This window comes from Plenodomus lingam (genome assembly GCF_022343315.1).
Source record: "Plenodomus lingam strain CAN1 chromosome Unknown contig_22, whole genome shotgun sequence".
Taxonomy (NCBI): Eukaryota; Fungi; Ascomycota; class Dothideomycetes; order Pleosporales; family Leptosphaeriaceae; genus Plenodomus; species Plenodomus lingam.
The window spans coordinates 366,387-392,826 of record NW_027093939.1 but is presented as its reverse complement, the minus strand read 5'-3'; the positions used below and the strand labels follow the sequence as shown (position 1 = coordinate 392,826).

Below are 26,440 nucleotides of genomic sequence, written 5' to 3'. Positions count from 1 at the left end.
CGCTAATGTTTTGTGGTCCAAGCTCCGGTCGCAATAACTTCGACTTTGGCAGTCTATCCATAGTCACACACGCTCGCGCCTGTAACGACATCAACGATACCACGGACACTTGGATTCCCCTGAACCCTTTCGAAACGTCTCACCTGCAATCAGGTTGCACGACACCGGACCGCCAAGACGACACGACAAATCCTCCAGTGCCCGCGACCGAGCTGTCGACAAGTTCCGCAGAAGCAAATAATACTGACTGCGTAAACCTTTCAACCCTCCGTTTTATACCGCAAGAATGACGAGTACAATTGGAATACCCATCAAGCTCCTTAATGAGGCGGCTGTACGTTCGGCGCTTGAAAGCCGTAGGAATTAAGCGCTGACTGGATACAGGGCCACATCGTCACGCTGGAAATCACTTCTGGCGAGGTGTACCGCGGAAAGCTGATTGAAGGCACGTCTACCTACCGATAATTGCGCGTACCAAAAGCAAAGAGCTGACAAGTCACAGCCGAGGACAATATGAATGTGCAACTCAAGGACATCACAGTTACTGCGCGTGACGGCCGTGTCTCGCATCTTGAGCAAGTTTATATCAGAGGCAGCCACGTGCGGTATTTCATTGTGCCAGACATGCTGAGGTACGGATGAGCTAGGCAGGATTACGGTGAAGTCAACTAAAATACTACAGGAATGCACCCATGTTCCGATCGCGAGGCACAAGGGGTCGCGGTGTCGGTCTTGCCCGTGGACGTGCCACGGTGAACAGGGCAAGGACTAGTGGTCGCGGTGGGCCTGGAGGACCTGGAGGACCTGGAGGACGTTGAAGCGTGGGTTAGGAAGCGGATGACAAAGTTTACCAAGCTGAAAGCTACCTCGCACCAGTTCAGAAGAACTGTTGGCTTTATCTGGCTTATATTATGGAGATCTAGCTACAGTCAGGTACGAGGTCTAGTATGCTCTCGTCGGGTATGCGCTGAAGATGAAAAAGCACGACTTCAAAATGGATGATACCTGCAAAGGCGAATGAACAAATACCTCTCAACTGCGAAAACTCTCGTGTCTCCTTCCACTGCAAAGCTTTTGGTGAATTCAAGGGCCGTTGTTGCAAATGAGCAATTCTTAAAACAACATCTGGCTGTGTAGCGCCGTAATGAGCGTCGGGGACCTAGTAGGATGTCTTACCCCACAATGAAAGGCTAGATACGGCAAGGTCTCACCCCCGAGAAACTCCGCAGGTTGACCAATTTCCCCACCCCAACACAACATGGAAATCAGGAACCCAAGACGCGTATTGACCGTAGGAGCGCCAGACGCCGGCGTGTTGAAATTACTCGAGGGTAAACAAAATCATCGCGCACGCAACTGTAGACATGACGCTGACAAAATTACCTTCTAGAACTCACCGGTTCCGCCCCAGAGCCTATCGCCGGCACTACCGCCGGCCTCACCCACAACTGGCGTCTCGAAACAAAATACTACACTGCCACCCTTCCCATCTGGATAGACGAGATCCCCAACATTGTGGAATGGCGCACCGAATTCGTCAAGCCCGAGGCGGGCGAGGTCATCACCGTGCTGGGAGGCTGGATATACTGTTTCAAGAAGCCCGTGCAGGAACAAGAGCTCGACACGATCAAGGCTACGATGCAGGCCATTGCCGATGTCATTGAACGCGCGTGTGGCTTCGGGGGAGACCAGGTATGTCTTGCGGTCGCGATGCCACAGTCTACAACCCCGTATCTGGACAAGACCGGGGAGCAGTGGGAGGAGCTGGCGGCCGAATATGGCTTCGAATATGTCGATTTCGAGGCCACGGGCAAGAACGACTTTGGGGAGGCTGTGGGCGTGCAGAGGGTTAGGGAGGCGCTGGAGGCGGGCGAATGGGAGAGCACTGATCCGCCGGATTTTGGGGATGCGGAGGGATTCGATGGCTCGTTGGCGGCGGAGGAGGCGGAGATGAGCACGGAGCTGTGTGATTTGCAGGGAGCGCTGCGTGGTGATGGCGTGGGAGAGGATAGGATTGGCGATGAAGAGGTGGATGAATTGGAGGTCATGATGAAGAAGATGGTGGCTATCAAAGAGATGGGTGAAGGCATGGAAGAAGCAGAGCGGAAACGCTTCGCCGCAAAAGCCATCAACGACCTGATGAAAAATCTCTAACAGCCACCATACACACAATTAACTGTCAGACCCTCACCCCTTTCTCCCCAAACACACCAAGAACGGGAACTCCATCTCCCTAGCTGGCCTGCCCCCCTCCGCTTCAACCTCCTTCCTCAACACAAACGCCTCCTCCACCTTAACCTCCTCGAACCCCGCCCCGACCAACAACTCCTCTATCTCCTTCCTCCGAATCCCATGCCGCTCGACCCCTGCCCTCTTCGCAACCGGATGAAACGGCACGGCCTCGGGCCCAAAATCCTCATAATCCGTCAACGCCACCCACCCACCCACATTCAAGCACGTATACAGCGTCCCAAACAGCTCCTCCAGCGACGGAATATGATGCAGCGTCAAATGCGACACCACGAGGTCAAACTGCACCGGTGACTGCCGTTCTTGATCTGCCACATCGCTGCGCATCTCCTCTCCACACTGCGCTGCCAGCCGCGCCGCAGCGTCTCGCAGCTCGGGGCTGAAAGAATTGATCAGATAGTGCTCCAGCGCCAGCAGGTTCGGGCGTGCTGTCGTTTCTGCGAGCCGCGCGAGTTTGGTGGCGAAGGCGCTGATCATGCCCGGGGCGGTGTCGACGCCTAGCAGGCTGTGGATGTGCGGGGCGAGCATGAAGGAGAGCAGTCCCGTGCCGCAGCCGATTTCTAGGATGCGGAGGTCTGTGGGGGTTAGTTGAAGGTGGATTTGTTGATGATGTTGAAGGAGAAGTGGGCTATTTGGGAACGGGGAACGGGGAACGGGACTTGGTATATATGCAATAAAAGCCATTGCATATAACACCCAGGAAACCAATTCCCCTAGATACATTCCCAAAATGAATTTCTCCCCCTATAGCTCAATCTAACTCACCTCGACCCCTCCCCTCCCTAAACGCAGGCACATACTCGCGTATCGCAGCTAAAGCCTTCTCCGTACTCTCCACATGCTTCACATTCGAATCCCAGTCCTGCGCTTCTTGGCTGAAGCGGTCGCGCGCAATGTCGGCGTTTGAAGGCATGGTCTTGGGCGTTGAAAATGTACGTTGCCAGCAGTCGATATTTTCCCGCAAAAGGCAAAAGACGGAATAAACGCGCGCTGGCCTAGTACGGTACCTAGTGGCGCTTCTATGGCCTCTGTATAGGTAACCGCGCGGTTGTGCTGGGTTTCGGGGTGTGCTACAGGTGTTGCACGGAAGAGGCGGAATGTGTTGATGTGTTGATGTGTATGCGTATTTGTGGGATGTTGGATGTGATGTATGACATGACATGACATCTAACCCCCAATTCGAGGATGGTGATGCCGAGATGGGTCGAGTGTGCGGGTTGGTGGGGTTGCGGGGTAATGGGAATGGGTTAGGTTGGGTTGGGTTACTGGCTGGTGCCTAGGGTATTCCGATGCCAACGGGTTCTGGTTCGGATGAGGCTAGGGTGTGGTTACGGTGTGTGTGTGATGTGCCGAGGGGCAGGACGGGGATGCGAGATGGGATTTTGGTTGGGGGGTGGGGGTTGGTTATAGAGATGGAGATGTGCTGGGATGATGGAGTGGTTTTTGAGTGAATGGAGGGATGGACTCAAGGTAATGGTAGGGATGAAGTTAGACGATTGCAGGGAATGATGGAAGAAATGGATGATGTGAATCAAGTATCAACACTACTCTAGTTAAATTTATTTCCATTACAAAGACTGAAAATCTTTCTAATCTAACATCCCACAACCTCCATCCGCACCGCCTTCCCACCCTTCTCTTTCTCCGCCTCCTCGAGCCCCAAACTCTGCGCAATCGTAAACAAGCGCACCTTCTCCTCATGCGCTGTAGCATCCCCAAACACAGCATCCATCTCCTCGAGCGACCTCCCCTTGGTCTCCGGCAGCACGATCCATGTAAAGGCAAAAGCGAGGAGGGCAAACACGGCGAAGAAGAGGTATGTGCCGTATCCAATCTTCTCGAGCATATCCGGCGTCACAAGGCCGATGATGAAGTTGGACATCCATGTGGCCGAGGTGGTGAGCGACATTGCCTTTGACCGACTGCCTAGGTTGTAGATTTCAGAGGGCAGGACCCAACCAATGGGCGCCCAGGAGTAGGAGAAGTTGACGTCGTAAATGTAGACGAATGCGATTCCCGTCCATCCGGCTGCGGGGTCGTCTTTGAGCGTTGAGCCGTAGCCGCCGATGACGCCGCCGATGATGAGCAGCGAGATGCAAGTACCGGCTGCACCGCAGATGAGGAGTGGGCGACGGCCAACTTTGTCGATGAGGAAGAGTGCAGGTAGGGTGCTGATTGTGTTTACGATTCCGTAGACGCCTGTGGCGAGCAGACCGCTGGTTTTGCCGGAGAGGCCGAGCTGGCTGAAGATGCTGGGCGCGTAATAGATGATTGCGTTGCCTGGTGGGATTAGTATGGATGGAAGGAGAGGGAAGAGGATGTGTACTTGCATCCGATAAATTGCTGGAAGAACATGACAAGTACATCCAATAGCCGTACGCTTGAAGGACGGCCAAGTGGAAAATAACGTCGTGTATCCAGCAAGATATAATGAAACGCCTGATTTCCCAGGAAACTTTTCCCGATTGTACGTCTGTTCAAACATGACTTCGGCCCTGATGGCCAGATACTCTTTTTGCAGGTCTTCATCCTCAGGAGTACGCCGACGAACGCGAGCTAGTGCTCTGATACCGGCTTCTTCGTTGTCGCGCATGCAGTAGTAACGTGGTGACTCTGGGAAGAAAATCATCCCAATACCAAGCACGAGAGCAGGCATGATTTGGAGCGCGAACGGGACACGCCATGATGCATCGCTCTGTCCCGTGCATCCGCCAGAAGACACATCGTTATAAGGGTCGAAGACTCGCTCAGTGGGCGTACCGCCCGTGTAAGGTATATCAGGATCACAGCGTGTGCCACCAATATACTGAGTGCCGTATTCGAGCCAGTAGCTGACGAGGATACCGAGAGTGATGGAAAGCTGCTGGAGAACTACAAGGGTACCTCTGATACCCGCAGTCGACACCTCACTCATATACATGGGCACAATCATAGTTAGCATGCCCACAGAGAAGCCTGCTATAGCCCGTCCTGTATTTTGCATCAGCAGAGTTCTCAAAACTCAAAGGGGAAGAGGCGCAACTCACCTGCAAAAGCCACGGGTACATTGAAAGCGCCAGCCTGGAGGGCAGAGCCAACGGTAAAAACAACAACAGCAATCTCAATAGAACCCCTGCGACCGAATCGATCGGCTACAGGACCATTAACCAGAGACCCAAACCAAGCAGCCAGCAACAATGTCGATACAAATCAGCCCTTGAAAGAGCTGTCCGAGTAGATTCTGGGGAAGCTCGCGGCAAAGGACTCCATGGTCAGGACACCACTGACAACACCTTGGTCGTAGCCGAACAGGAACCCACCGAACGATGCAAACTACATATGTGAGTGACAATAGAACATCTTGGAGCATGTCATCAACTTACTGCAGAAAGACCAAGTAGCTAAGGGTTCTGGCGCAACTCCTTGTACACACTCTTCTTCTCACTAGCTCCGATATTGGCGTCTTCAATGTCCATGTTGGTACCAGTAGCCATGATGCTTGACTTCAGCATCCAGCAAGGCTATCGTTCCAATCCTACAGATACACTCTATATCTAACTCACACTTAAAAAGATCAGAGTAGTTCTTACCTTATGTACTATCCCAGATTATATGTCTAGATGTCAACCCTCAAGTCCTACAACGCATACCATATAGTCCGGAGCACAGTCGTCCGACTCAACAGTCACATCAGGAAGCCATAGCGTGCATCCTCAACACGGGTATACCCATACCGTCCCCGCATGGCGATCTCGACATTTACCCCATTCCTGATTCAGGATATTGAGATGGGGTGCATGCATGACATATGCTCGGACAGGTGTGACCCGAACCCCACAAAACCAGGTCGATGATGTTTAGGTGAACGCCGCTTCTTGGGTCGGAAACACTATCCATTCGACACCCCAACCGAGCCATCTCGTGATATTTGTTGTGCCTTGATACCCGATCCTTTCTTGCCTCGTATGACTTCGCGTACCCCTCTTGTTTCTTGCTCGACCATGGAAAAGGACGTCAAGGTGGATACGCTTGCAGAAGCGATTCCCGATCTGGTTAGACGCGTGGAACAGCTTCTTGCACGACAATTATCCAATCCTCGTCAGCGAATGCTTGTTGCGCTTGCAGGTGTGCCAGGTTCGGGCAAGTCGACGGTATCGCATGCCGTTGTGACTGAGCTCGCCTCGCGAGGAATTCAAGACGTTGTGGTTGTGCCCATGGTAAGCACATGGCCATGTAGATCTTGTGCAAGTATTGATGTCTCCTAGGATGGCTTTCATTATACACAACAAGTGCTGTCAACGTTTCAAGACCCTACCCAAGCTTTCCAGCGGCGTGGTGCCCCGTTCACTTTCGATGCAGAAGGCTGTGTAAAACTTGTAGAGACTTTGAAGTCAACGCCTGTCACGAAGAGTGGTGAGACAGAGTTCACGGTGCTTGCACCAAGTTTTGACCATGCGCTCAAAGACCCGGTTCAGGATGACATACGAGTGTCCTCTCATACCCGTCTAGTGATCATCGAGGGTAATTACACTCTTCTCAAGCAGAGTCCATGGGATCAAATTGCGGAACATTGTGACGAGAGGTTCGTAACATGGGTCGTTGCATGATTGTTGTGTTGTCCGCTAACTCGTCATAGATGGCTCGTTGATGCCCCAATAGATGTAGTAAGACAACGGCTAGTACAGCGTCACCTAGCAGCCGGAATTGAACCGTCAACAGAGTCTGCTATCCGACGAGCAGAGGAAAACGACATACCAAATGGCGAATTAATTAGAAATCAGTTGATTACACCAGATGTAATCATTGGGAATTGATTCGACGCGCCAGATAGTAGCAACGGATAGCTGAATCGCGCATGAATTACGTACATTTAGAACCCATTAGTAGCCAAATTCCAGTCGAAGGAGTTGAACAACTCATTGGTCTCGACTGACCAAGGGAAGTTGCTCAGTGCATCTTTATCCAACTCTAAATCTTGAAAGAGGCCCGAGTTCATATCATCATTGGAGACGACCTGGTCTAGAATAGCCACACAGCGAGCTGATAGCGAGTCTTCAATCAGACGTTCGCGAAAGGTGCTTCTCGCCAATCGAACATCTTCGTACCAAGTCTTCACCTCATCTGCGTGAGGAAAGCTAATGATGCAAAGTGTTACTACCAAGGCTGCGTGAAACAAGAAATATCTGTATATGTCAGAGAATGTTGCGCAAATATAATCAGATAGCACTCACGTGGCATACCAGCCCTCCAGCCTAGCCAAGCCTTGTGCTGCATATTGATGTATTGACACAATAGTCGAATGCGCAGCTTCGAGGCAGATTCGCTTACATTCTACTTGGTGCGACTGGGTGTCCTGGTTTAGAATCTGTCCTCTCTCGGATATCGCCCTGCGTAATAAAATCTGGCGAAAAACGATGATTTGCAAATTCCAATACCTCCACCACAGCCTTGCTCGGGCAAAGAGATACCACCGTAGTTGGGATGATGGTATCACATGAAGTTGGAGGTAAGGTGGGAGCGTATTCACCCAATTGTTCATAGATGCATTCAGGGCAAGAGCGGCTTCGGCCGACAGGCCGGGGTCGGCAAGAAGACGATTCGAGATGTAGTTGGTTTGCATGTGGAAGTTGCTCTGAGTCTGGAGAGCGGAGTAAATCGTAGGTTCAATGGACTCGGGCGGAAGCTCTATAGTTCTTGGAGTGAGGGACTAAACTTTTTTAGTCAAATGTCAAACGTTACAACTCCGGCTGCCTTACCTCATCATCAATATTGAGTACCGGATGCACGTTCATGGAGTCTTGGTCAGGCAGCATGATCGCTCTACCGAATGTCGTCGATGCTCCACTGTCAAAAATGTACAAGCCCCACCACACTCGCCGTCTGACCTCCCGTTCGATGAGACTAATGTTCCAATGAGGCAACTCCCTGTGAAGGGCGAGACTAAGCGCCGTGCGAACCGCAAGACCCAAGAGGTTCCATCCAGTATTTGGACTATTTCGTTTCTGGCTGAGATTACTCAGAAGAACGAGCGCTTGAACAGAGGTAAGATTTGCATTCTCAAACACAGACTCGTGTTGACCAAATGTTAGGGCTCGACGATATAGGTATTCCTCCAGTCCAATCTGGTCATTATTGAGACTCCAAGCCCCAAGCGCTAAGATTGCGTAGTAGAGCATGTCCCATGATCTCTGTGATGGGCGTGGTACAATCTCGTGATATTGCGCGCGGAAAGTGCCCTCATGTACGAAAGGATAACAGACGTGGTAGTCATGAAAGTAGGCATCAATTAGGGTCGTCGCGATTTGATTCGTGAGAGCAGCATGAGATATATGCGACGAGTGCATCACTCCGTCGAAGGATAAGGAAGGTCCTGGTCCACGTTGATTTGCTTGAGAACCTGACTGGTGTAGGAAGCCGGCCCAATCTAGTAGGCAGCGGAGGAATACCACGCCGGAAGTTGAGCCTTGGACGGTCAGCTAAGTCGAAGGACTCGGACAGAAGACATACCCAGGTAGCCGACGCCCGTAGGCTCAACTGAAAGCGCTGCCATACCATCCGTCAGGCTGTCCACCGTAACATTCTCTTCCTGCCAATTAAAGCCATCGACGCTGTTAGGCACAGCTTCGGGTATATTAGGCTCATTGGTCGCAGAGATAGAGCTTCCCTGTGGACTCAAAGCTACTGATGGATGACTTGGGTCCGGTGTTTGCGCTGCACCAATTGACGCCGCGTTTTGGATTCTTTCTGGTGAAGCAAGTACTTCATCGATACTTACGCCAGGTAGAAGCTGAGTGACTAGTGCTTCAACATCATGCAGTCGCTTCTCGACCCCAGTAAGATATCTACATCATTCCAGATGAGCAGAGTGAATTTTCTGGTAAGGTTTGAGACATACGCTCTGGTCAACGGTGACCGAGTCACTTTACCACTGTAGTGACATTGGTGGCCACTATGGGCGCAAGAGATGCACGTGGGGGTTTCCTTTGAACACTGTATGACGTTAGTCCTCTTGTTTGCTTGAGTGTCTGCGGTGCTCGTCGACTTTCCTTGAGCTTCTTCAGCCGACATCGATCGCAAGAGAGTGCATCTCTTGCCTTTCTTTGCTCCATGCATGAAAGCAGTCTAGTGTTGACGGGGTGGAGAGCACGCTGCGTGGTTCTGCGAGTACCTATGAGGTGACGGGGAAATCGGACCGACTTTTCGTACAGCCGATCTTCAGGGTCTTCGAAGTTCTCACCGTGCCAAAACACATGGGTGCCCCGCAATAAAAAGAAGACCAACATATAGTACAAGGTATCCTCAACGCCTCGGACGCTGTTGTTGAAAGTTTTCATGAATTCATGTTGATTGTAGCAATACATCGAGATACATCCGTCGTGTTTTTCAAAACTGGCACATAATCTGCGCATCTCATTACACTAATTCGTAGCAGGGTATCTCGCGTGTGCTGAACAAGACCGTTGAAGAGGCCATTGCAGCATTCCACTTCCGCCACATTACATATAATCATCGAAACCAGCACTGAAATATGCATTACTCGACAAGACCCTTATTCCAGTCGTTGGCCCGTCCAGAGTCTTCATCGTCATCATCCTCAAAGTGTACGTTCTTCCTGTGTGGCTTGTGAATCCTCACGAGCCAGAGGAAATAATCTTCCAGTGGCAATAGGTTGAGCAGGATGCTGCTGCCGTTCCAGGCAAGTCCACAGACAATGGCGCCCGCCATCGCATCAAGAATGAAGTGGTTTGCTGTCGCGACAATCGCGATAAAGATGATGGTTGGATATGCGACTCCGAGGAAGATGCAAGCCAGACGTCGTAGCGAAGGAACGCGCATGCGCAGACCCATCGTGAGCTGGACGGTGCGGGAGCGACTATGCTGCGGTGCAAGAGGAATCGACATGATGGTAAGTCCAATGAGCAGAGAGTAGCCAAAATGCAGCGATGGCATCGCGGCGTACTGGTTACAGAATTTGTTCTGTGTCCAGACACTGCTTTCACCCTCGGCACCATGCACGGTATCAACGAAGCCAAAGCTACGTGCTTCTTTGCCCACTGATCCTGGAACGTCTGGATCAGATAGAAGGCGCGGCGGCATGCAGGGCCAAAGCGTGAACACGATGAAGGCAATCAAATTGCATACGGCCATGGTGCGCCTGCGAGCTTCGTAAAGCCTAGGTCCTGCAGGCGAACCATCTGCTTCTCCCTTGGGCTTGTTGTGTAGAGGTAGGTCGACGCGATTACGGGTTGTGGTGTAGTAGAATAGCCAGACGAGGAAGAGGATGGTTCCCGGGATATGAATAAAGGAGTAGGTTCGGTTCGTCCAGTGTAGCAAGGTTGGATGCTTGAGGAACCATGCTTGGACATCAAGTTCGAGAAAAATGTGGAGCCGCTGCTCTAGGTGGATGATTTGAAGGGCATGGCGACGAGCAACGTTGACCGTACCCTCTTTCATGGTGACTGCTGTGAATGCGCGACCCAGCTGATATACCTGTGCAAGTTTCATTAGCCATGTCCAGAATTACACCATGCTGAATCTTGCCATGGTGCAAGCTTGACCTACCCAGTATATCAACGCCCAATACCAAGCTTCAACGAGGAATGGAAATTTCTTCAGTAGTCTGCTGAGGAAGTAATCGTCAAACCTCCTGGTATTTGGGCTCATGACCTCCTTCTTCAGCCCGAACAAGGACAACTCGCGTTTCCGCCATTTTGGCTCCTCGTCGACATTTCCGAGGAGTGAGACGCTAGACGTTGGACTCGAACGTCCAGACTCAAATGAGGATGCGGATGCTGGCGATGCTGATCGCGGGGAATTGTGGCGATATACTCTTCTTGGGTTTAACAGGCGATATTCAGGATTGCGATTGACCCAAGTGCCTCCGAAAAGTAATGATACTACCACTAGTGGTTCTATGAAAGCCCCCGCACCCATGTTGAACGACTGTATGGATGGATGCAATGATAACTTCCACGAGGTATTTCGGGGGGAGAGCTGACCGAAATGGGCTCGAGACGGATACGCAGGGCTTCGGAAGGGTTATAAAGGATTGTGAATAGTATCCAAGACTAGTGAACTATCCGGTGAAGCCGTAGACCGGAGTATGACAATGTTTGCCTAATCTAGCACGCCTGTCGTTCTTCCCACGCAAGGGAGTGCAGCACGCGCCAGCGTATGGGTTTTCTCTAAAACAGCAGGAGAGAGGCAAAGCAGATGTGGGAAGCAAGACAGGAAACAGAGTGACGCAAAAGTGCAGGAGAGCTAGATAAACTAGTCAAGAAGTCACAGAGCGCAAAGATAAGTCAGCGGACCACACGGCATCGATGAAACTGATTTCGACAGCTCGACATGAGAGCGACTAACAGCCATGCAAGCGCTAGTGGATGTGCGTGCATTCAACGGACGAAACAATGGCCAGGAAAAAAGCCGGCTTCCCGCTGGGTGAGGCTGGGTCGCTTGCTGACATGGCCCAGTCCCGTCTTCACGTCATGGTTGGAGTTTATGATGACATGGCGAACATGGCGAAAGAGCTTGCCGCAAACTGAGTTTCTGCCCGCCATCTTGTTCAACCCAGAAGCACACACTCATGTGAGGATACCATATGCTCTTTGTTGCCGGTTTGCTTTGTGTGTGGACTGCAACAGTTGTGAGTACTCGCACGTGAGCTGTCGTGTAAGAAAGCACAAGGCATGCGACAATCGACAAGGCTTAGCTTCCGCGAGCTACCGGAACTAGACCGCTTTGGGACAGCTCGGCAGGACCCGACATTTTCCAAGGCACATGGCGAATCCGGGCTTCCATTGGTTCGGAGGACGGCGTATTGTGAGCTCCGATACGGCCACACTGGACGGTACGATACAACCGGGGAGTGCTTGGGGGGCTCGTGTTTTGACTTGTGAATCTCTGTGTCTTACCAAGCGAGTGCGCGAGTTGATTTCGGCTGTATTACTTTGGCTGTGCAGTAGATATAGTACGTCATCGGATAGGATGGTCTGGGCATCAACCACGTCAGTGAAACGGTCTGCAATCCATATTGTTGGGAGCGTGGAGTAACGGCCTCAGAAGATATTGTTTTTCTGGCATGTTGATCCCTAACTAATGCCAGCATAGACTTGCACATCATGTTGGTCCCTGTGCAAATTGATAGCTGTCATGCGACAAGACCACCAAGTCAATCAATTGCTCTTTACAGCTTGTCTCGACCTTTATCGAATCGGATTCGCATCCCATCATATTCATTGGCCATTTCTTTACCAACTCATCCTGAGACCCTTGCCCACCTTATGCCCCAAACCACCATACCAAGGAAAATTACTGTACACATAACGTATCATTCAGGCTTTGCGCTCAAGCCAACGATTTTGATAAAAAAAAAGGCCGATCCGAGCAATGCTGCAGGACTTCAATTTCGAAACTATGCCAAACGCTCACAATGCTCCCAAACGCCTCGCTTGAACAGTAAAAGAAAGGCAGCAGAAACAATCCAACCAGGTCAGGAGAAAACAGTGTCAAGTTTGAAACAGATAAGAGCAGAAGAAACAATGTGCCCATAAAGAGTAGAAAGAAAGGTCAAAGTAGTTCGAACCGGCATCAGATCAGCAAGCAACGCTGTTGAATGGCGCACTCTCCTGAAGGTCTTCGACAAGGGCGTCCACATTGCTGAGGTATTTGCCGAGCATATACTGCTTGTCCTCTTGTGATCGAATATTCTTTCTCGATTTTCCGCCGTCATCGCCTGGCGCTGCGCTACCTCGTCGCTCCAAGGGACCAGTCAGCTTGCCAGGACTTCGCTGAGAGCTGGTTATTGGAATCTCCGGCATAAGATAAAAGTAAAGAAACTCGAGTAGCTTGACTTTGACATTCTGCGTCGTATCCTCATCCTTGAACAGACTCGTAACCGTGAGCAGGCCGTCCATATGTTCAAACGTTCGTGTGTTTTGTGGAGTTGCCAGGAGCGCCGTGACGAGTACGAGGAGGGCTTGCGATTGTATGGCAGGGCAGTTGTAGGGGTCGAGAAGGTCGAGGAGGAGGTTCATGTAGACTTCGCGGCCGAAGATGATGCGCGAAGGGGGATGGAGAAGGAGGAGGCCTTGAAGATTTGACAATGACGAGAGTATGAGGATGTCGTTTGTGCCATCTACCAACTGTTGTCAGCTTACTAAGTAAGATATCGGGCCGCGGTGTTTACCTTTACTACTTCCCATGCCCAATAATCGTTCAAGGCAATCAGCCACTCTTGTTGCCACTGTCGATTTGTTAGCGCGTGCGGTCAATTGATGTTTCTTGTTGTTGTGAGCTCACCGTTCCATTCGAAGCCCTCTTGCAATCGAAAGAACTCCCTGAATGCGGGATCCTCGGCCAGGTGACCAAGTTTCTTTGGTGTGGATTGTTGCTGCTCGCCGAGGTTGATTGCGGAAGCGTTCCGTCGGTGGCCTGGCGTAGACGGCTTTGTCTTCACTCCAGATAAACATATCTGCGCCAACATGCCCTCTATTTGCCGTAAGCCCTTGCGGATCTTCTGCGCATCTTTTGACGCAATATTGTCAAAGGCAAGGGAGAGCAAGGCCTCCATCTTGAACAATGAAGCGTTGCTGTACAGTCGTGTCAGACTCGGAGTTTCAGATATATGCGATTGGGCGTCGATGTGTTTTGGGGGGTGGTGGTGGTGGATGTGGGAAATGTGGTGGAGATAGATGATAGTCGGAGCGACAGCACTTGAGACGTCAATCAGTACTAAAAGCTACAGATTGCGGAGAAGCATGTATTTTGAGCCGGTGTGGGCCGTGAAATTGGACGTCGTGCCTTGTGGCCTTGAGCGATTGGGTAGGTGCGTTGACATCGATAAATATCCGCGTTGCTATGGAGATGGCGCTCCCACTGATTCCGCCCCGAGCCGTGCACGATGAGCTTGGCTAGGTACAAGCACTGGAATTGTAGTCGACAACGCATTGAGCATTGAGCTGTCCACCATCGCCCCTGTTGGCTAAATAGCCTTTTGCAAGGAGGCAAGCACAAATGTGCAGATCGATCGATGGAGAGACAGATGATTTCGTCGCAATAGCAACAACTACCAAGCCCATCACGTGCGCGCTCTCTTTCACCGATCCGAAATAACATACCCCCCTGACTAACTTTGGTAATCTTCACTGGCGCTTGGCCATGCTTCCAGGAGCTGATCCCGACTGAGCAGTGATGCCATGGTGCCCTTCACACGTCCGAGACCTGTCATCTACCGGTACCTATCGATATCGCTTGCGATTCGCTTCCTCCCGCTTCGCTAGGATTCATCTCCACTACTGTATCTTTGAGCTAAGCCATTGTGGTGGTGGCCTACACACAAGGCCTCTTCAGCCTGTCTGTTACCGTAGCTTGTTAACCATGTGGCTTGTCATGGGTTTTCGCACATCACTCAATCTCATACGTCACATGTCTGATTGATCTTCCATGACTGCTCGTATGGGTTGTTGCTGCAATACTCTACTTCTTTCCAGTGTGCATTTTCCAGTCTCTCCCCAATAGCGTACACGAGGCTGTCATACCACACGAACACCTTGTTCCTTGCTTGAGGGCCTTGAGGAAGTACAGCCGCAGAAATCCTAATAGAGAGAACATGTTAGTTAAGTGATACGTATGCTACAAGCAGGTATACGGGGGGCAGTACTACTAATGAATTTCGTGCTGTAACGCTCTCACAACGACCACGGAGCCGTTATAGTATAAACTCCAATCCGGAACGAGGCGTGACACAGTCCCAGTCCATTGGACTGGCAACTATTACCTGAACGTACCTCTTCACATCTAATCTGCTGTCTAAACTCGTGGTTGCCCCTTAGCCTTGACCTTTGCCGCCAAGCATGTAGATTATTTCTCTGTGCTAAGTTCGGTTCGATGACCAGAGGTACAGCTGAGAGTGAAAAGTGGCTACTCGTAACATTCGACGGGATGGCATGCTGAACTGCGCCTTTACAAGAGAGAGAAAGCATGATTGTCGCTGATGGTCAGGCGCCCCGTACCGTGCCGTACCGGTACCGTACTATAGCACTCGGCCCGAAAAGACTCCACTGTGTACTAGAAAAAAAATCACAACAGCAAAAAACATACAACAGCGGGGATTCGCCAGTGGTCACCCACCTGACTACTAATCCGCCGGTATCCTGCTTATATATGGCTGAGCGGACGGGAAGCCTAGTTTTCAAGATCCTATGGTCGTATGTTATAAGAATGCTTGAGATTTGCCAATATAACCTCCGTCAAACACCACCCTAAAGACCTCCACTGCCGCGCACTATCCGGATCTGGATCCAAAATGATACTCTGCAAGTTCACATAGACTAAGAATAGGGGATGAAATTTTAATAATATGATAAGAGATGGGTGTGCCTATTTTAAGTCAGATGCGGCATACCTTAGTGCACTTGGTTTCACAGTATTACCATCAAGGAGGGCACATTTACGGCATGCCCCATCATCACAAGTTGAGCGTAACACTGTCTGTTTATTTGATCACCTAGCGCCACCCTCTATCACCTATCAGCGACCACCGCACTTGGACGGACTGACTTATCCTACGAAGACATGGTAGACTACAACGATAGACTCCTGTTCGATTTCCAGCACAGAACCAAATACATGAAGAACGGCCTTACTAAATATCTCTTATCGTGTGCATTAAAGGGACTAGAATGTTGGTGAAGGAGAGTGACCAACCAGAACAGATACTAAAACTAGACTTTGGAATATAGTAGGATTCCTACAAACAGCAAGGACTATGCGTTGGCTGGCACGTTAAAATATAGAGTGTTCACTACTTGCAGCTAATAAAGCGATTGTAGGCACTATTCCAACCATGTAGGCTTTAATACAAGGACATAGTAATGTAGCTTCTATATTACCTGCTTAGTACACAAACATCGCACTCAAAGCTGGATCGGTGAAGAAATGCTGTACTCGCTTGCGCCACCTCCCCAGTATGTTTTATGCTAACCATCGGGACAATCCCTATGATGTACCTATTCGCCTCAGCCGAATAAACGCACTGACTTTGAACGCACCATAGACTTTGAGGACACCGACGAAACTTTTGTCAACGGCCCTTGGAAGAGGAATGTGTCGCAATATGATGATCATTCTCTAAAAATTCAATGTGCGTAGATTCATTTCAACATAGCAGAAGAATTGACCAAGGAGATTAGAGCGCGTAAACGAAGCGGTTCCAAAGTCACGCTCTATTCATTTCTAAACAGTAAACATAATTATGTCGTAAAGACATGTTGTTCTGATTAATAAAAAATCGATTCCTAAATACATAATATGCATAGATCGTAAAGACATGTTGTTCTGACTATCAAACTTTCGATTCCTGAACAAAGGATATGACTGTACGATGATATCGAAAAGACATGTAGTTCCAATGAATAGAAATTTGAATTGAGCCAGTCAATTTTTCAGATAACCCTCTCAAACAAGATATCAACGTCTCAACGAAATATCCTTGCTATCAGCGCCGGAAACAAACACTGAGATCATGTGCTATGCAAACCCACCGCGCCCTGATCCCATGACTATTTCACCAAACTACATGACCCTCCTCATAAATGTATATAAAAGCCTCATTGCAGAGAGACACAAAAAGCAACCGCATACTGACCGCTACATCGCTCTAGCAGGCAGTACGAGCTGAAAGGAACCGCACTCGACAGCCATTTGACCCCAAAGCGCGTCGACTTGACGGTGCCCGTACCTTGCAACAAACGCAATATATCACTTAACTAGCACCGTGAAAGCCCGCTGTAAAGGTAACTCGCGTCAACCTACTTGTATATAAACTGTACCTCTGCCACCCATACACCTTCATTCCTCTTCATCATATACTACATCCATTCCCCTACATCACGAAAACCACACGAAAAACCTTGCACTCTCCTACTGCACCACCAGTAACAAAAACTCCGACAATATCATCATCACCATGGAACACAAACGCCGCAAGATCGACCTCTTCGCGACTCAGCGCGCCCGCAACGGCGGCGCAGACGATTCCTTCCTCGACCCAACCTCCAACCCAAACCTCAACCTCCCCTCCGGCTCTGACACAGAGTCTGAACCAGACCAGGAAGTCACGGCACAAAAGTACCTCAACATGAAGAGGGACGATGATGCCGATCGGCCTGTTGAAACGGTTTTTGGGCCGGATGTGAATTTGCGGCGGAGTAAGGGGGGCACCATGTATGCGGAGCAGGTGAGGGGGGATGGCGGGAAGAGAAAACGCAGGGCTTTGCGTGAGGGAGAGGATAAGGTAGAGGTGAGGATGGAGCAAGGCCGAGACAAGGCCAAAGACGATGGAATTGAGGAACAGAGTGGGAATCTATATCCTTCTCTCCCTCCATCCCTATTCACTCACCTCTTCCCTCCCCTGCCCGCCACAGTCTCCTTCTCAACCCCCCAACCCCCAGCTATCCCCTCCTCCCCTCCCATCTCCTCCATCCTCCCACCATTCCTCCACCCCGCCCGGAACCCCACAGCCACCAAGTTCCACCACAGCAGCGCCGCCATCGACCCGCGCGGCGCATACAACCGGCCAATCCGACCGCTGCCACGGCGCTCTGAGCAGAGCAAGGTAGATAAAAAGTCTGAGGCGGCGACTCAACGCATTGTCTCAGGCAGCTTCGAGAGCATCGGAGAGGATCTGAGGGGCGGAGATCGGTTTCGTGAGAGGGGGTATCGGTTGCAGCAGTCCCGGGGTGGAGGTGGGTTGAAGGAGACGGAGGTTAAAGAGAAGGAGGGAAAGGGTGGAGAGGTGGTGGACAAGAATGGTGACGAGGAGGGTGGTGGAAAGGAGAATGCCGCTCGGCATTGGCTAAGGAACTGGCTGAGGCGTTTATAAAGATGTTTGGGTCGCAGGAGATGTTGGGATTGGGATGGAGGAGAAGGCATGAAAGGTCCAGGACGTGGTGTTTTCCGGATCGATGATCTCAAGTCATCGCGCTACACAGGAGCAAATTAGCAGTGTGGCCGTTCAAGACTGTGTAGATAATATGCAAAAATGCCTCTTCAGAATGCTTTTATAGTCAAATGCGCCAATCAGTGATCATGCTATACAATGCAACATCATCCGTCATCTACTCTTCATCATCCTCCTTATTTGCTCTAGCTTCCCGCCACTGCTCCTCCAGCGCCTTCACCCTCTCGACTCCTTTCTTATTACCAACACCAGCCTCCCAAACTGCCCACTTTGCAAATACAGTCTGTGCCCGCTTCTTCTTCGTCGTCTTGGCCATGCGCTCGAACAGATTGCGAACATTCTCTGAGCTACCATGGCTCATCTCCAGACTCAGATACATGTCCCAAACGTCGCCCTTCTTGGGGTAGGTGCTGACCAAACCTTCGAAGATCGTGCGACCCCGCTCCGCATCACCATTAGGGCTCTTGAATTCGAGCGCAGCGAACTTTTGCGTGAGGTAGCGGTGTTCGCGTGATGGGACGGATTGGGTGGCGCGTTGTAGGAGAGCACGTGCGCGGGTTGGTGATGGTGGGGAAAGGACGTCCATGAGGAAAGCAGCGTACGAGAGCCAGAATTGCGGGTCGGGTGTGAAAGATTTGTTCTTCACCATCAATTGGTAGAGACTGTCTGCTTTCTGTAGTGGTTTTAGTAATGGCTAATGACACATTCAGGAGCGCACTTACTTCGAGCTTGCCAGAAGATATGTAGATCTTAATCATACGTTCATGCACCTCACGAGAGTCGTTGTGTTGACAGGCCTCCTTGAAGATCTGTTCCATAGCATCATCCGTCGCAAAGTCGTTCTCGAGATGCAATAGGGCAGTCCAGACATCAAGCTTCTCCTTCTCTTCCCGCGGGTTGATAGTAGCAAGCGCGCGTCGAGCAATCTGGCGCGCTTTTTCAATCTCACCAAGCTCACGTTGGAAGACCATATAGCGCACCCAAAGCTCAGCACTGTTTGGTTGTCCAAGAAGAAGGCGTTCGTAGTCAGCTATCGACTGTGGACCAAAAGCGTCGAGATCACCGGTCCGGTCCTCCTTGATAGTAGCCTTTTTAGACTTTTTGTTCTTCTTCTTGCTCGTGCCGTCGTCCGAATCAGACTCTTGCGCACCGTTTTGCTTGCCAAAGTCAAGGGTGGCACCAGTCCAGTCGAAGCCAGATGTGCTAAGACCAGGAGCTACAGACTTGACGGCTGCGTCCGACTCGTCTTCTGAGTCATCGTCATTGTTGAGGTCGATGTCGTCGCCGCTCTCAGCGCTCTTAACGCTCCTCATGTCGATATCGTCCTCTTCCAAATCTTCCTCAGACTCCGCATCATCTACCAGCTCATCATCTGATGCGTCTGCCATGTCCTCATCGCTGTCATCCTTGCCCTTGACTTGAGAGTACTTCAGCGTGAAACTGATTTTGCGAGTGTTAGAATCGACCTTGAGGACCTTGGCCTTCACGGCGTCGCCTTTCTTGTACATCTCCTTGACCTTCTCCTTATCGACAGGAGTGTCAGCTAATTGACTGACATGGCACAATCCACTGACGTTATTGGAGTTGGCAACGACCAAGAAAACACCGAAGTCTTCCACATGTCGAACAGTGGCCGTCACAATTTGACCAGCTTTCAAATTGCTGAATTCGATTGGCTCACTGTAGTCGGCCTGGATAATCGAAGTTTTCAAGCTCAACTGGGGATTACGCTGATCTGGCTTGTTGGAGATGACCTTTCCAGTAACCAACTGATCGACGTGGAATGCGGACTTCCAATCCTTGATATACGCGTCAGAAAGGTGACTGACACGGACATATGCTTCAACGTGCGGACCGAGACGGACGTAGACGCCGTTATCGGCAACGTGCTTGATGAAGCCACGGACAACATCGTTGACCTTGAGCTGAGCCCGGTCCTTGATCTCAGGATCTTTGATTGGCAGAGTAGAGCTCAGCACTCTTGATGGTCTTGCGGAGAGACTGAGTTTCTTGTTGGGCAAATCAATGTCAATAATGCAGACCCTCAGAATATCGCCAACTTTGAACTCGGATGGCTTGGCTTTGTCGTAGTCGTCCGCCAATTGCTCAAGGAAGATAGGAGCGGCGATCGTTTCGTTTATCTGTACGACGATTGATGCATCGTGCAGCTTTGTGACACGTGCAGGAAGCACATATCCCACTTTGAGATCCTGAAGCGTGAGGGCCTTCCCAGTCACCGTTGATGCTGCGGTAAGGTCTAAGCGTCCGGCGGCCACATCAACAGTCTTTACAGTGACCTTGAGAGCAGAGCCTACAGGGAAGTTCTCCTCGACAGATGAAAGCTGCTCAAGATCGTCGGTGAGATCGAAAAAGTCAATACGGCCACGGACGTTGGCTGAAATGTTCACCCAGACATAACGGTCCGCGATGTTATTGACAAAGGCGACGTGTGATGACCCGGGCGCAATCTTGTCAAGAGACAAGATATCTACCTCTGTGGGGAAGTTCTTCTTCGCAGACAGTTCGTACATTGGAATCTTGTTGCTTGTACGATGTGTGATGGGTAAGAAGCGGTGATTACGAGCGTCATGGCGACCCAGAACCTTGGCTTGCATCGTCTCATTCATCTTGAAGTGTGCTGTGGGTCGCTTCTTGTCTGGTATGTCGTCCCATGAGTCGAACAATTCTGAGACCGAGATCCGACCCTGCACATTCTTTGCAAGTTCAACATTGACTTGTGTGCCTTTCACTGACCGAATTCGAACGTTGACAGGTGTGCCATACTTGATGTCGCTGGTCGACATGATAGCCGGATCGACAGGCTCCTCCAGCGGTTGCCCTGCGTTATCGGTCGTTTTGGGGGCCACCTCGTCGGCGTTGGCCTCGAGTTTCATGGACAGCCAGAAGAAACCTTTGGCAGGATCCACGTGCGATACGCGAACTGTAACGGATTGATCTTTGCGGAGACCGAAGTTTGGCGCAGAAAGCATCTCCTCGGTTAGTTGTGACTTGAAGACTGGGCCACTAATCCCATTGCCAAGTTCGATGAAGACCTTGTCAGGCAATATGCCGCGAACGAAGCCATGCACGGTCTCACCAGCCTGCAAGTCCTCTACACTGATAGCAAGTTTCGAAGCTTGGGCGTCCTTTCGGAGGGTGGGCTTGTTGGATACCGTAACAGTCTTCGACTTGACATGCTTGGCCAGAACCACGAGGTCCTCCAAGACCCCACCAACACGAATCTTCTTCATGGTGGATATGTCCTTTTTCTCGGATCCGTCTGTCAAGTGACCAATACGAAGAAGTCCCTTTACACCGTTACCAAGATCCAGAGTTACTGCCTCGTCCGTCTTCTCAAGAACAGTCCCCTTGACAATGGCGCCAGGGTTAAGCGCGTTGAAGGCAGCTTCTTTGTTGGTATCGATTGCTGCAGGATCCTTGCATGAGACAAGTAGTTGACGCTCCTCGGGATTAACAGAAATGGCACGGACATTGACTACCTGGCCGGCAGAGAAGTGTTTTGTTGCATCCTCGATGAATGCCTCACTCATTTCTGCAACTGGTAGCCACGCCTTCACAGTACCGTAAAATCGTACTGTTGCGCCGTTTCGTCGCACGTTTGCTATGATTCCAGGACCGGCGGCGCCTTCCTTGATCATATTGTAGTCGGTCCAGGGGTTGATGTCGGAGTTGACCAGAGTTTTCTTTAGCGTAAGGTGGATCTGGTGTCTAGCAGGCTCAGTGTACAGAACTCTGGCCTTGACCGGTACGCCTTCTCGGAATTTTCGCTCGGGATGTTGCAGGCGTACGTCTGCGAGATGAAGTTCTGAGACCAGACCGGTGATGCCGTCCGCTAGGTGAACGAGCACAGCGGTAGCGCCCTTTTTATCGGCAATGAGCTTATGCACTTTTCCCTTGACTACCTGACCAGCCTTGATGTCTTCAATGCGAAGGAAAGGCTGGTCGAGGATCTTCTGCTCCAAGGACAGCTGGAAAAGCCCATCCATGTCGTTGTAACCGATAATGCGAGCTTTATGCGTAGATCCCAGTTTGAAGGCACCCGAATCCTCGGAGAGAAATTCGACCTTCTCGTCCGCAAGCCGTGAAATATGGGAAAATCCCACAACATCTCGAACACCAAGATCAAAGAATGCACCAAGTGCGGGTGCAACCTTGACCACCTTGGCATTCTCGATGATGGTTGATACCGGTAACAGTTCCAGTGGGGGCTTGCGCTCTTTTGGCTTACCTGACATACGAGTAGACAGCGACACTACGTGGTCAAGAAGCGATACGCCGACTTTCCTAGGCTCTGAGTCGGGGCATGTGAACAGAATCCGCCCCTTGACCTTGGAGCCAAGCTTGTACTTTTGCGAGACATCAGCACCCCTTTCGGTGGCTCCAGAGTGATAGGCATCCGCAGTGCAGTCAATCAACCCTAAAATCTTGCCTGTGATCGTGCTTGACGTCGAATCAGTGATCAGCACGTCGACAGCAGTACCAGGCAGGAAGACATCGATTGTAGGCGCATCGATGAGGGTATTGCCCTTGGCTAGGTTTCCTGCTTTGGCATGATCCGCCGATAGCTTGACAATGCGTCCATCAGGGTTGGTACCAGTAGCTAAACACATGAAGACGGCGCCTTCTTGGACTTTCGCATGCTGAACCTTTGGACCTAGCTCGCCCTTGGGCAGAAAGCCCTTGACTTTGGTGTCTCCCAGTCCCAGATCCATGACAAGACCGTGGTCTTCATTGCTAACGACAGAGGCCTGCATCATGCTGTTGACGGGTAATTTGCGCTTGGTAAGACCCTTGTTGACCAGCTTGGGGTCAATTGACAGTTCCAGCCTCTTCCTAGCTCTTGCGGTCTCTTCATTCGTGGAAGTGATACACGCCCTAAGATACTGGCCAACAGAGAACATGTCCTGGAGATCTACATCTTCAAAGTTTCCGTCGTCGCTTCCATCCTCCTTGTCTGTGTCGTCCTTCATGAGCTGCTCAAGGCGTTCGTTGAGCTTATCAGATATTGCCGTAAGAGGAACATAGCCAACAAGGTTGTTTGGGAGTGCGAGTACGATGTCTTGCTGGGTAACCTCGGTGACCAGACCGAGAACCATGGTGCCAGGCGTCAATCGCTGCTTCAGTCAGCGAGGCGTGAAGTCCAAGTCCAATCGAAGCTTACCTTGTAGCTCAGACCCTCAGCGCGAATGGTGGGTTCCTTATCGCCGTCCTCCTGCGACTTCTTGCTCTTCTTGAAGGTCTTCTTCTTAGCAGATTGTTTGGCAGCCTCGTTGTCGTCCTCTGATCCCATATCGCTAAAGTCATCGTCGCCGCCGCTTGTGCGCTTGATCCCAGCCTGTTCAAACAACACATCCTGGTTCGCTCTGATCTGGATCTGCTTGTGCTCGAGAGGCGTCAACACACTCGCGCCGCCTCTGGGGAAGACCTTTTCCTCGTCTTTGAAGACGCTCTTGGGTGCTTCCGCCTTTGGCTTCGCAGCGGAGTGCTCAGACGTCGCGTCTGACTTGGGGCGCTTTGCTGAACGGTCACCTGACGCGCCCTTTTCTTTCTTTGCAGGCGCGCTCGGCTGCTCTGCCTTTCGTTTCACTGCGCCCATGTTTGCTTGTCGGATCTGGGCTTCTGTGAGACTACATGCGGTTCTAATGTCAACCTTTTGCTGCCAAGAGTTCGAGAAAATTATTATGGGGCTCCGGCGGCCGAAGTTCCGATCGGGGAAGGCACGAGCCAAGCGCGCCAAACCAAGCTAGGTGGGTGCCGGTACTTTACACGTCCACGCCTGGCGCGCGAGAGAAGGCGCGACCGCGCGCGCATGCGCTATGACCGCCACGCCCCAACCTCGCCTCGTTCTCCACCAGGCGTCGTATAACTGCTGCCATCCATTGCTGCTGCTGCCATTGCTGCTGCTTGTCGTGCCTCGCTCTATTTCGAATGCCCTGCTGCTCTTGATTTCCAATTTCCCATTCCCTGTTGATACCTAATTGCATACATAGGCCCTGCCAGCAACATGTCTTCTCCCTGTGCCCCTCGCAGCATGTTGTTCCAGGAGCCCACACCCGACATGCTTTCATCGCCGCCAGCACCCAGCGCGACTGCGTGCTCACGAAAGCAGAAGCGACCACCGCCCATCACCCCAAAACGCTTCACTCGCTTCTTCACCCCACGTGATTCCAAAAATGTCTCGTCACGCACGCACCTCTCTCGCTCTGGCCGCCAATTGCAGGACATCACTCGATCCGCTCTCAACCGCAGCCATGAGAAGCAGAAGAGCACGCCCAAGAAGACGGTCAACTTTGTCGATATCGAGAACCCCATACAGACACCCTCTTCCAGCTCTCGTAAGCGAAAGGGTCCCTACCTGTCGCCCGATACTTCGCCAGCACAGTCGTCGCCCTCGAAACGATCGCGTTACGTCACTCCAGAGGCCATCGCGATACTCGAGGACTCGCCAGCATTTGATGAGCCAGCCATCTACTCTGCCCCCATTCGACGAGTAAAGACTCTTGGAGGAGCCTCAAGAACACTGCAGCGATCGTTTGGCGGGATACTGAGTGTGGGAAGAGGGTTTCGGAGAGACCATTGTTCATCATGGCAGGATCAGACAGCAAATTTCTACAGTGGCGCGGAGGACATGCATCAATTACCTCAGGGAGCGCCCCCTTTCTGCACAGCTAGCTGCAACACCAACTCGATGCTTGCAATTGGTGACGAAGACGGATATGTCCACCTGCTCGACTCTGCAGGCGATTTCACCAAAGCCCACGTCTCATGGAAAGCACACTCGAACGCCATCATGGACGTTCAGTTCTCTTCAGACGACATGCATCTTGCTGCAGGATCTGGCGATCAGACTGCACAAATCATCGACGTTCGCACCCAACAGACTCTTGCTGTGCTTGCAAAGCACAAGTCATCGGTCAAGCAGGTTCGCTTCCAGCCAGGAGATGACAAGATCGTAGCTACTTCGAGCCGTGATGGTGCTGTACAAGTTTGGGACTTGCGATGCAAAGGTGGTCAGGCTTCTGTACACTCGGCCTGGGGCTCAGATGCACCATACGCTAGCGTCATCCGTACCTTGGCTTCAGCACATGCAGACAACAGCGTCACGACGGCAAATGGAGCTTCCACTTCGGCTACAAGAAGTCTCGCAAACAGCAAGACAGAAAGTATCAACCGACGCAACGACATTTCAGTCACTGCACTCTCTTTCCTACCAGAGGGCCGCCAACATCTTCTCCTGACCGCTTCAGACGCATCAACCTGCGTCAAACTTTGGGACATTCGAGGGCGATACTCGCTACGTGGACCAGCCATTCCCATTTCTACTACTCGACACCCAGAATCACATCACCGCCATCGCCACTTCGCCATTAACTCTCTCACCCTCAATGGCGATGTCTCCCGACTATACGCCCTCAGCAAAGACAATACTGTCTATGCCTACTCTACCAGCCATCTCATTCTCGGTGTAGCTCCCGAACTATCCTCTACATCATCATCAAAACAAAAGTATTGCCAGGTAGGCCAAGAAGGTCTCGGACCTATCTACGGCTTCAGACACCAGAACTTCCACGCTGGGTCTTTTTACGTGAAGGCATCCCTCCGAAAAGCAGCAAGGGATCAGCCAGAGCTACTGGCCGTTGGCAGTACAGATGGCTGTCCTGTACTCTTCGCGACCGACGAAACGTTCCTTAAGCGCGAACCACAGCATGATGATGATGACGCAGACGATCTCCCAAACTTTGATATCAATCCTCGCAAGTCAGCACGACTTTCATTACTACGATCATCGACAAACACTCGATGTCCCGATACTATTCCTATCTACGAGCATGGTACTCCACTTATCCGGGGTCACGACGCGGAGGTGACCAGCGTCTCATGGGCACAGAACGGCAGTCTCATCAGCGTAAGCGATGACTTCCGCGTACGCCGGTGGAAAGAGGGGAGAGAGGCGCGCGAGCTGAGAATTGGGGGTGAGGGAGAAGGCAAGAGGTGGCAGTGTGGCTGGGCTGCTGTTGACGAGCACCATGATGATGAGGAGGAGTAACAGCAAAAGCAGAAAAGATTGTTTTAGATGTTTGTGTTGTTGTATTTTATTATATACCCCATTTTAGCGTTTGCATTCAACGAGCGTGGCGATGAAGATGAATAAAGACTATTTCTGAATACTTAGTTGATCCTTGGAGCTACGATTGATATGTTAGTCTGAAGGAATGAAACCTGTAGACG

General features: G+C 51.2%; 13 protein-coding genes across 13 annotated transcripts; 6 read left to right on the top strand and 7 right to left on the bottom strand.

Annotated features, from left to right (window-relative positions):
- Positions 1-5: 5 nt before the first annotated feature.
- IAQ61_005509 (uncharacterized protein) lies at positions 6-290 on the top strand (the record flags this gene model as incomplete). Its single annotated transcript, XM_066096822.1, has 1 exon — positions 6-290. One exon carries the CDS (start codon positions 6-8, stop codon positions 288-290), a length of 285 nt encoding a protein of 94 aa, XP_065953173.1.
- SMD3 (small nuclear ribonucleoprotein Sm D3) lies at positions 287-818 on the top strand (the record flags this gene model as incomplete). Its single annotated transcript, XM_066096821.1, has 4 exons — positions 287-334; positions 385-445; positions 503-632; positions 683-818. 4 exons carry the CDS (start codon positions 287-289, stop codon positions 816-818), a joined length of 375 nt encoding a protein of 124 aa, XP_065953172.1.
- A 440-nt stretch (positions 819-1,258) lies between these two features.
- IAQ61_005507 (uncharacterized protein) lies at positions 1,259-2,154 on the top strand (the record flags this gene model as incomplete). Its single annotated transcript, XM_066096820.1, has 2 exons — positions 1,259-1,331; positions 1,391-2,154. 2 exons carry the CDS (start codon positions 1,259-1,261, stop codon positions 2,152-2,154), a joined length of 837 nt encoding a protein of 278 aa, XP_065953171.1.
- Positions 2,155-2,187: 33 nt separating this feature from the next.
- IAQ61_005506 (uncharacterized protein) lies at positions 2,188-3,163 on the bottom strand (the record flags this gene model as incomplete). The annotated part of the gene is made up of 2 exons (XM_003840061.1): positions 2,188-2,825; positions 3,016-3,163. The coding sequence occupies 2 exons, from the start codon at positions 3,161-3,163 to the stop codon at positions 2,188-2,190; spliced, it is 786 nt and encodes a 261-aa protein (XP_003840109.1).
- Positions 3,164-3,844: 681 nt separating this feature from the next.
- On the bottom strand, positions 3,845-5,233 carry IAQ61_005505 (uncharacterized protein; the record flags this gene model as incomplete). Its single annotated transcript, XM_066096819.1, has 1 exon — positions 3,845-5,233. One exon carries the CDS (start codon positions 5,231-5,233, stop codon positions 3,845-3,847), a length of 1,389 nt encoding a protein of 462 aa, XP_065953170.1.
- Positions 5,234-6,230: 997 nt separating this feature from the next.
- Positions 6,231-7,043, top strand: IAQ61_005504 (uncharacterized protein; the record flags this gene model as incomplete). The annotated part of the gene is made up of 3 exons (XM_003840063.1): positions 6,231-6,446; positions 6,495-6,811; positions 6,866-7,043. 3 exons carry the CDS (start codon positions 6,231-6,233, stop codon positions 7,041-7,043), a joined length of 711 nt encoding a protein of 236 aa, XP_003840111.1.
- Positions 7,044-7,099: 56 nt separating this feature from the next.
- Positions 7,100-9,297, bottom strand: IAQ61_005503 (uncharacterized protein; the record flags this gene model as incomplete). Its single annotated transcript, XM_003840064.2, has 5 exons — positions 7,100-7,412; positions 7,461-7,936; positions 7,986-8,692; positions 8,737-9,071; positions 9,125-9,297. The coding sequence occupies 5 exons, from the start codon at positions 9,295-9,297 to the stop codon at positions 7,100-7,102; spliced, it is 2,004 nt and encodes a 667-aa protein (XP_003840112.2).
- A 465-nt stretch (positions 9,298-9,762) lies between these two features.
- Positions 9,763-11,163, bottom strand: IAQ61_005502 (uncharacterized protein; the record flags this gene model as incomplete). Its single annotated transcript, XM_003840065.2, has 2 exons — positions 9,763-10,719; positions 10,792-11,163. The coding sequence occupies 2 exons, from the start codon at positions 11,161-11,163 to the stop codon at positions 9,763-9,765; spliced, it is 1,329 nt and encodes a 442-aa protein (XP_003840113.2).
- A 1,661-nt stretch (positions 11,164-12,824) lies between these two features.
- IAQ61_005501 (uncharacterized protein) lies at positions 12,825-13,801 on the bottom strand (the record flags this gene model as incomplete). The annotated part of the gene is made up of 3 exons (XM_003840067.2): positions 12,825-13,366; positions 13,418-13,474; positions 13,531-13,801. 3 exons carry the CDS (start codon positions 13,799-13,801, stop codon positions 12,825-12,827), a joined length of 870 nt encoding a protein of 289 aa, XP_003840115.2.
- Positions 13,802-14,762: 961 nt separating this feature from the next.
- Positions 14,763-15,212, bottom strand: IAQ61_005500 (uncharacterized protein; the record flags this gene model as incomplete). Its single annotated transcript, XM_066096818.1, has 2 exons — positions 14,763-14,825; positions 15,018-15,212. The coding sequence occupies 2 exons, from the start codon at positions 15,210-15,212 to the stop codon at positions 14,763-14,765; spliced, it is 258 nt and encodes an 85-aa protein (XP_065953169.1).
- Positions 15,213-17,197: 1,985 nt separating this feature from the next.
- Positions 17,198-18,112, top strand: IAQ61_005499 (uncharacterized protein; the record flags this gene model as incomplete). The annotated part of the gene is made up of 1 exon (XM_003840068.2): positions 17,198-18,112. One exon carries the CDS (start codon positions 17,198-17,200, stop codon positions 18,110-18,112), a length of 915 nt encoding a protein of 304 aa, XP_003840116.2.
- A 235-nt stretch (positions 18,113-18,347) lies between these two features.
- On the bottom strand, positions 18,348-23,807 carry IAQ61_005498 (uncharacterized protein; the record flags this gene model as incomplete). The annotated part of the gene is made up of 3 exons (XM_003840069.1): positions 18,348-18,863; positions 18,913-23,325; positions 23,373-23,807. 3 exons carry the CDS (start codon positions 23,805-23,807, stop codon positions 18,348-18,350), a joined length of 5,364 nt encoding a protein of 1,787 aa, XP_003840117.1.
- Positions 23,808-24,215: 408 nt separating this feature from the next.
- IAQ61_005497 (uncharacterized protein) lies at positions 24,216-26,258 on the top strand (the record flags this gene model as incomplete). Its single annotated transcript, XM_003840070.2, has 1 exon — positions 24,216-26,258. The coding sequence occupies one exon, from the start codon at positions 24,216-24,218 to the stop codon at positions 26,256-26,258; it is 2,043 nt and encodes a 680-aa protein (XP_003840118.2).
- Between the last annotated feature and the right edge of the window lie 182 nt (positions 26,259-26,440).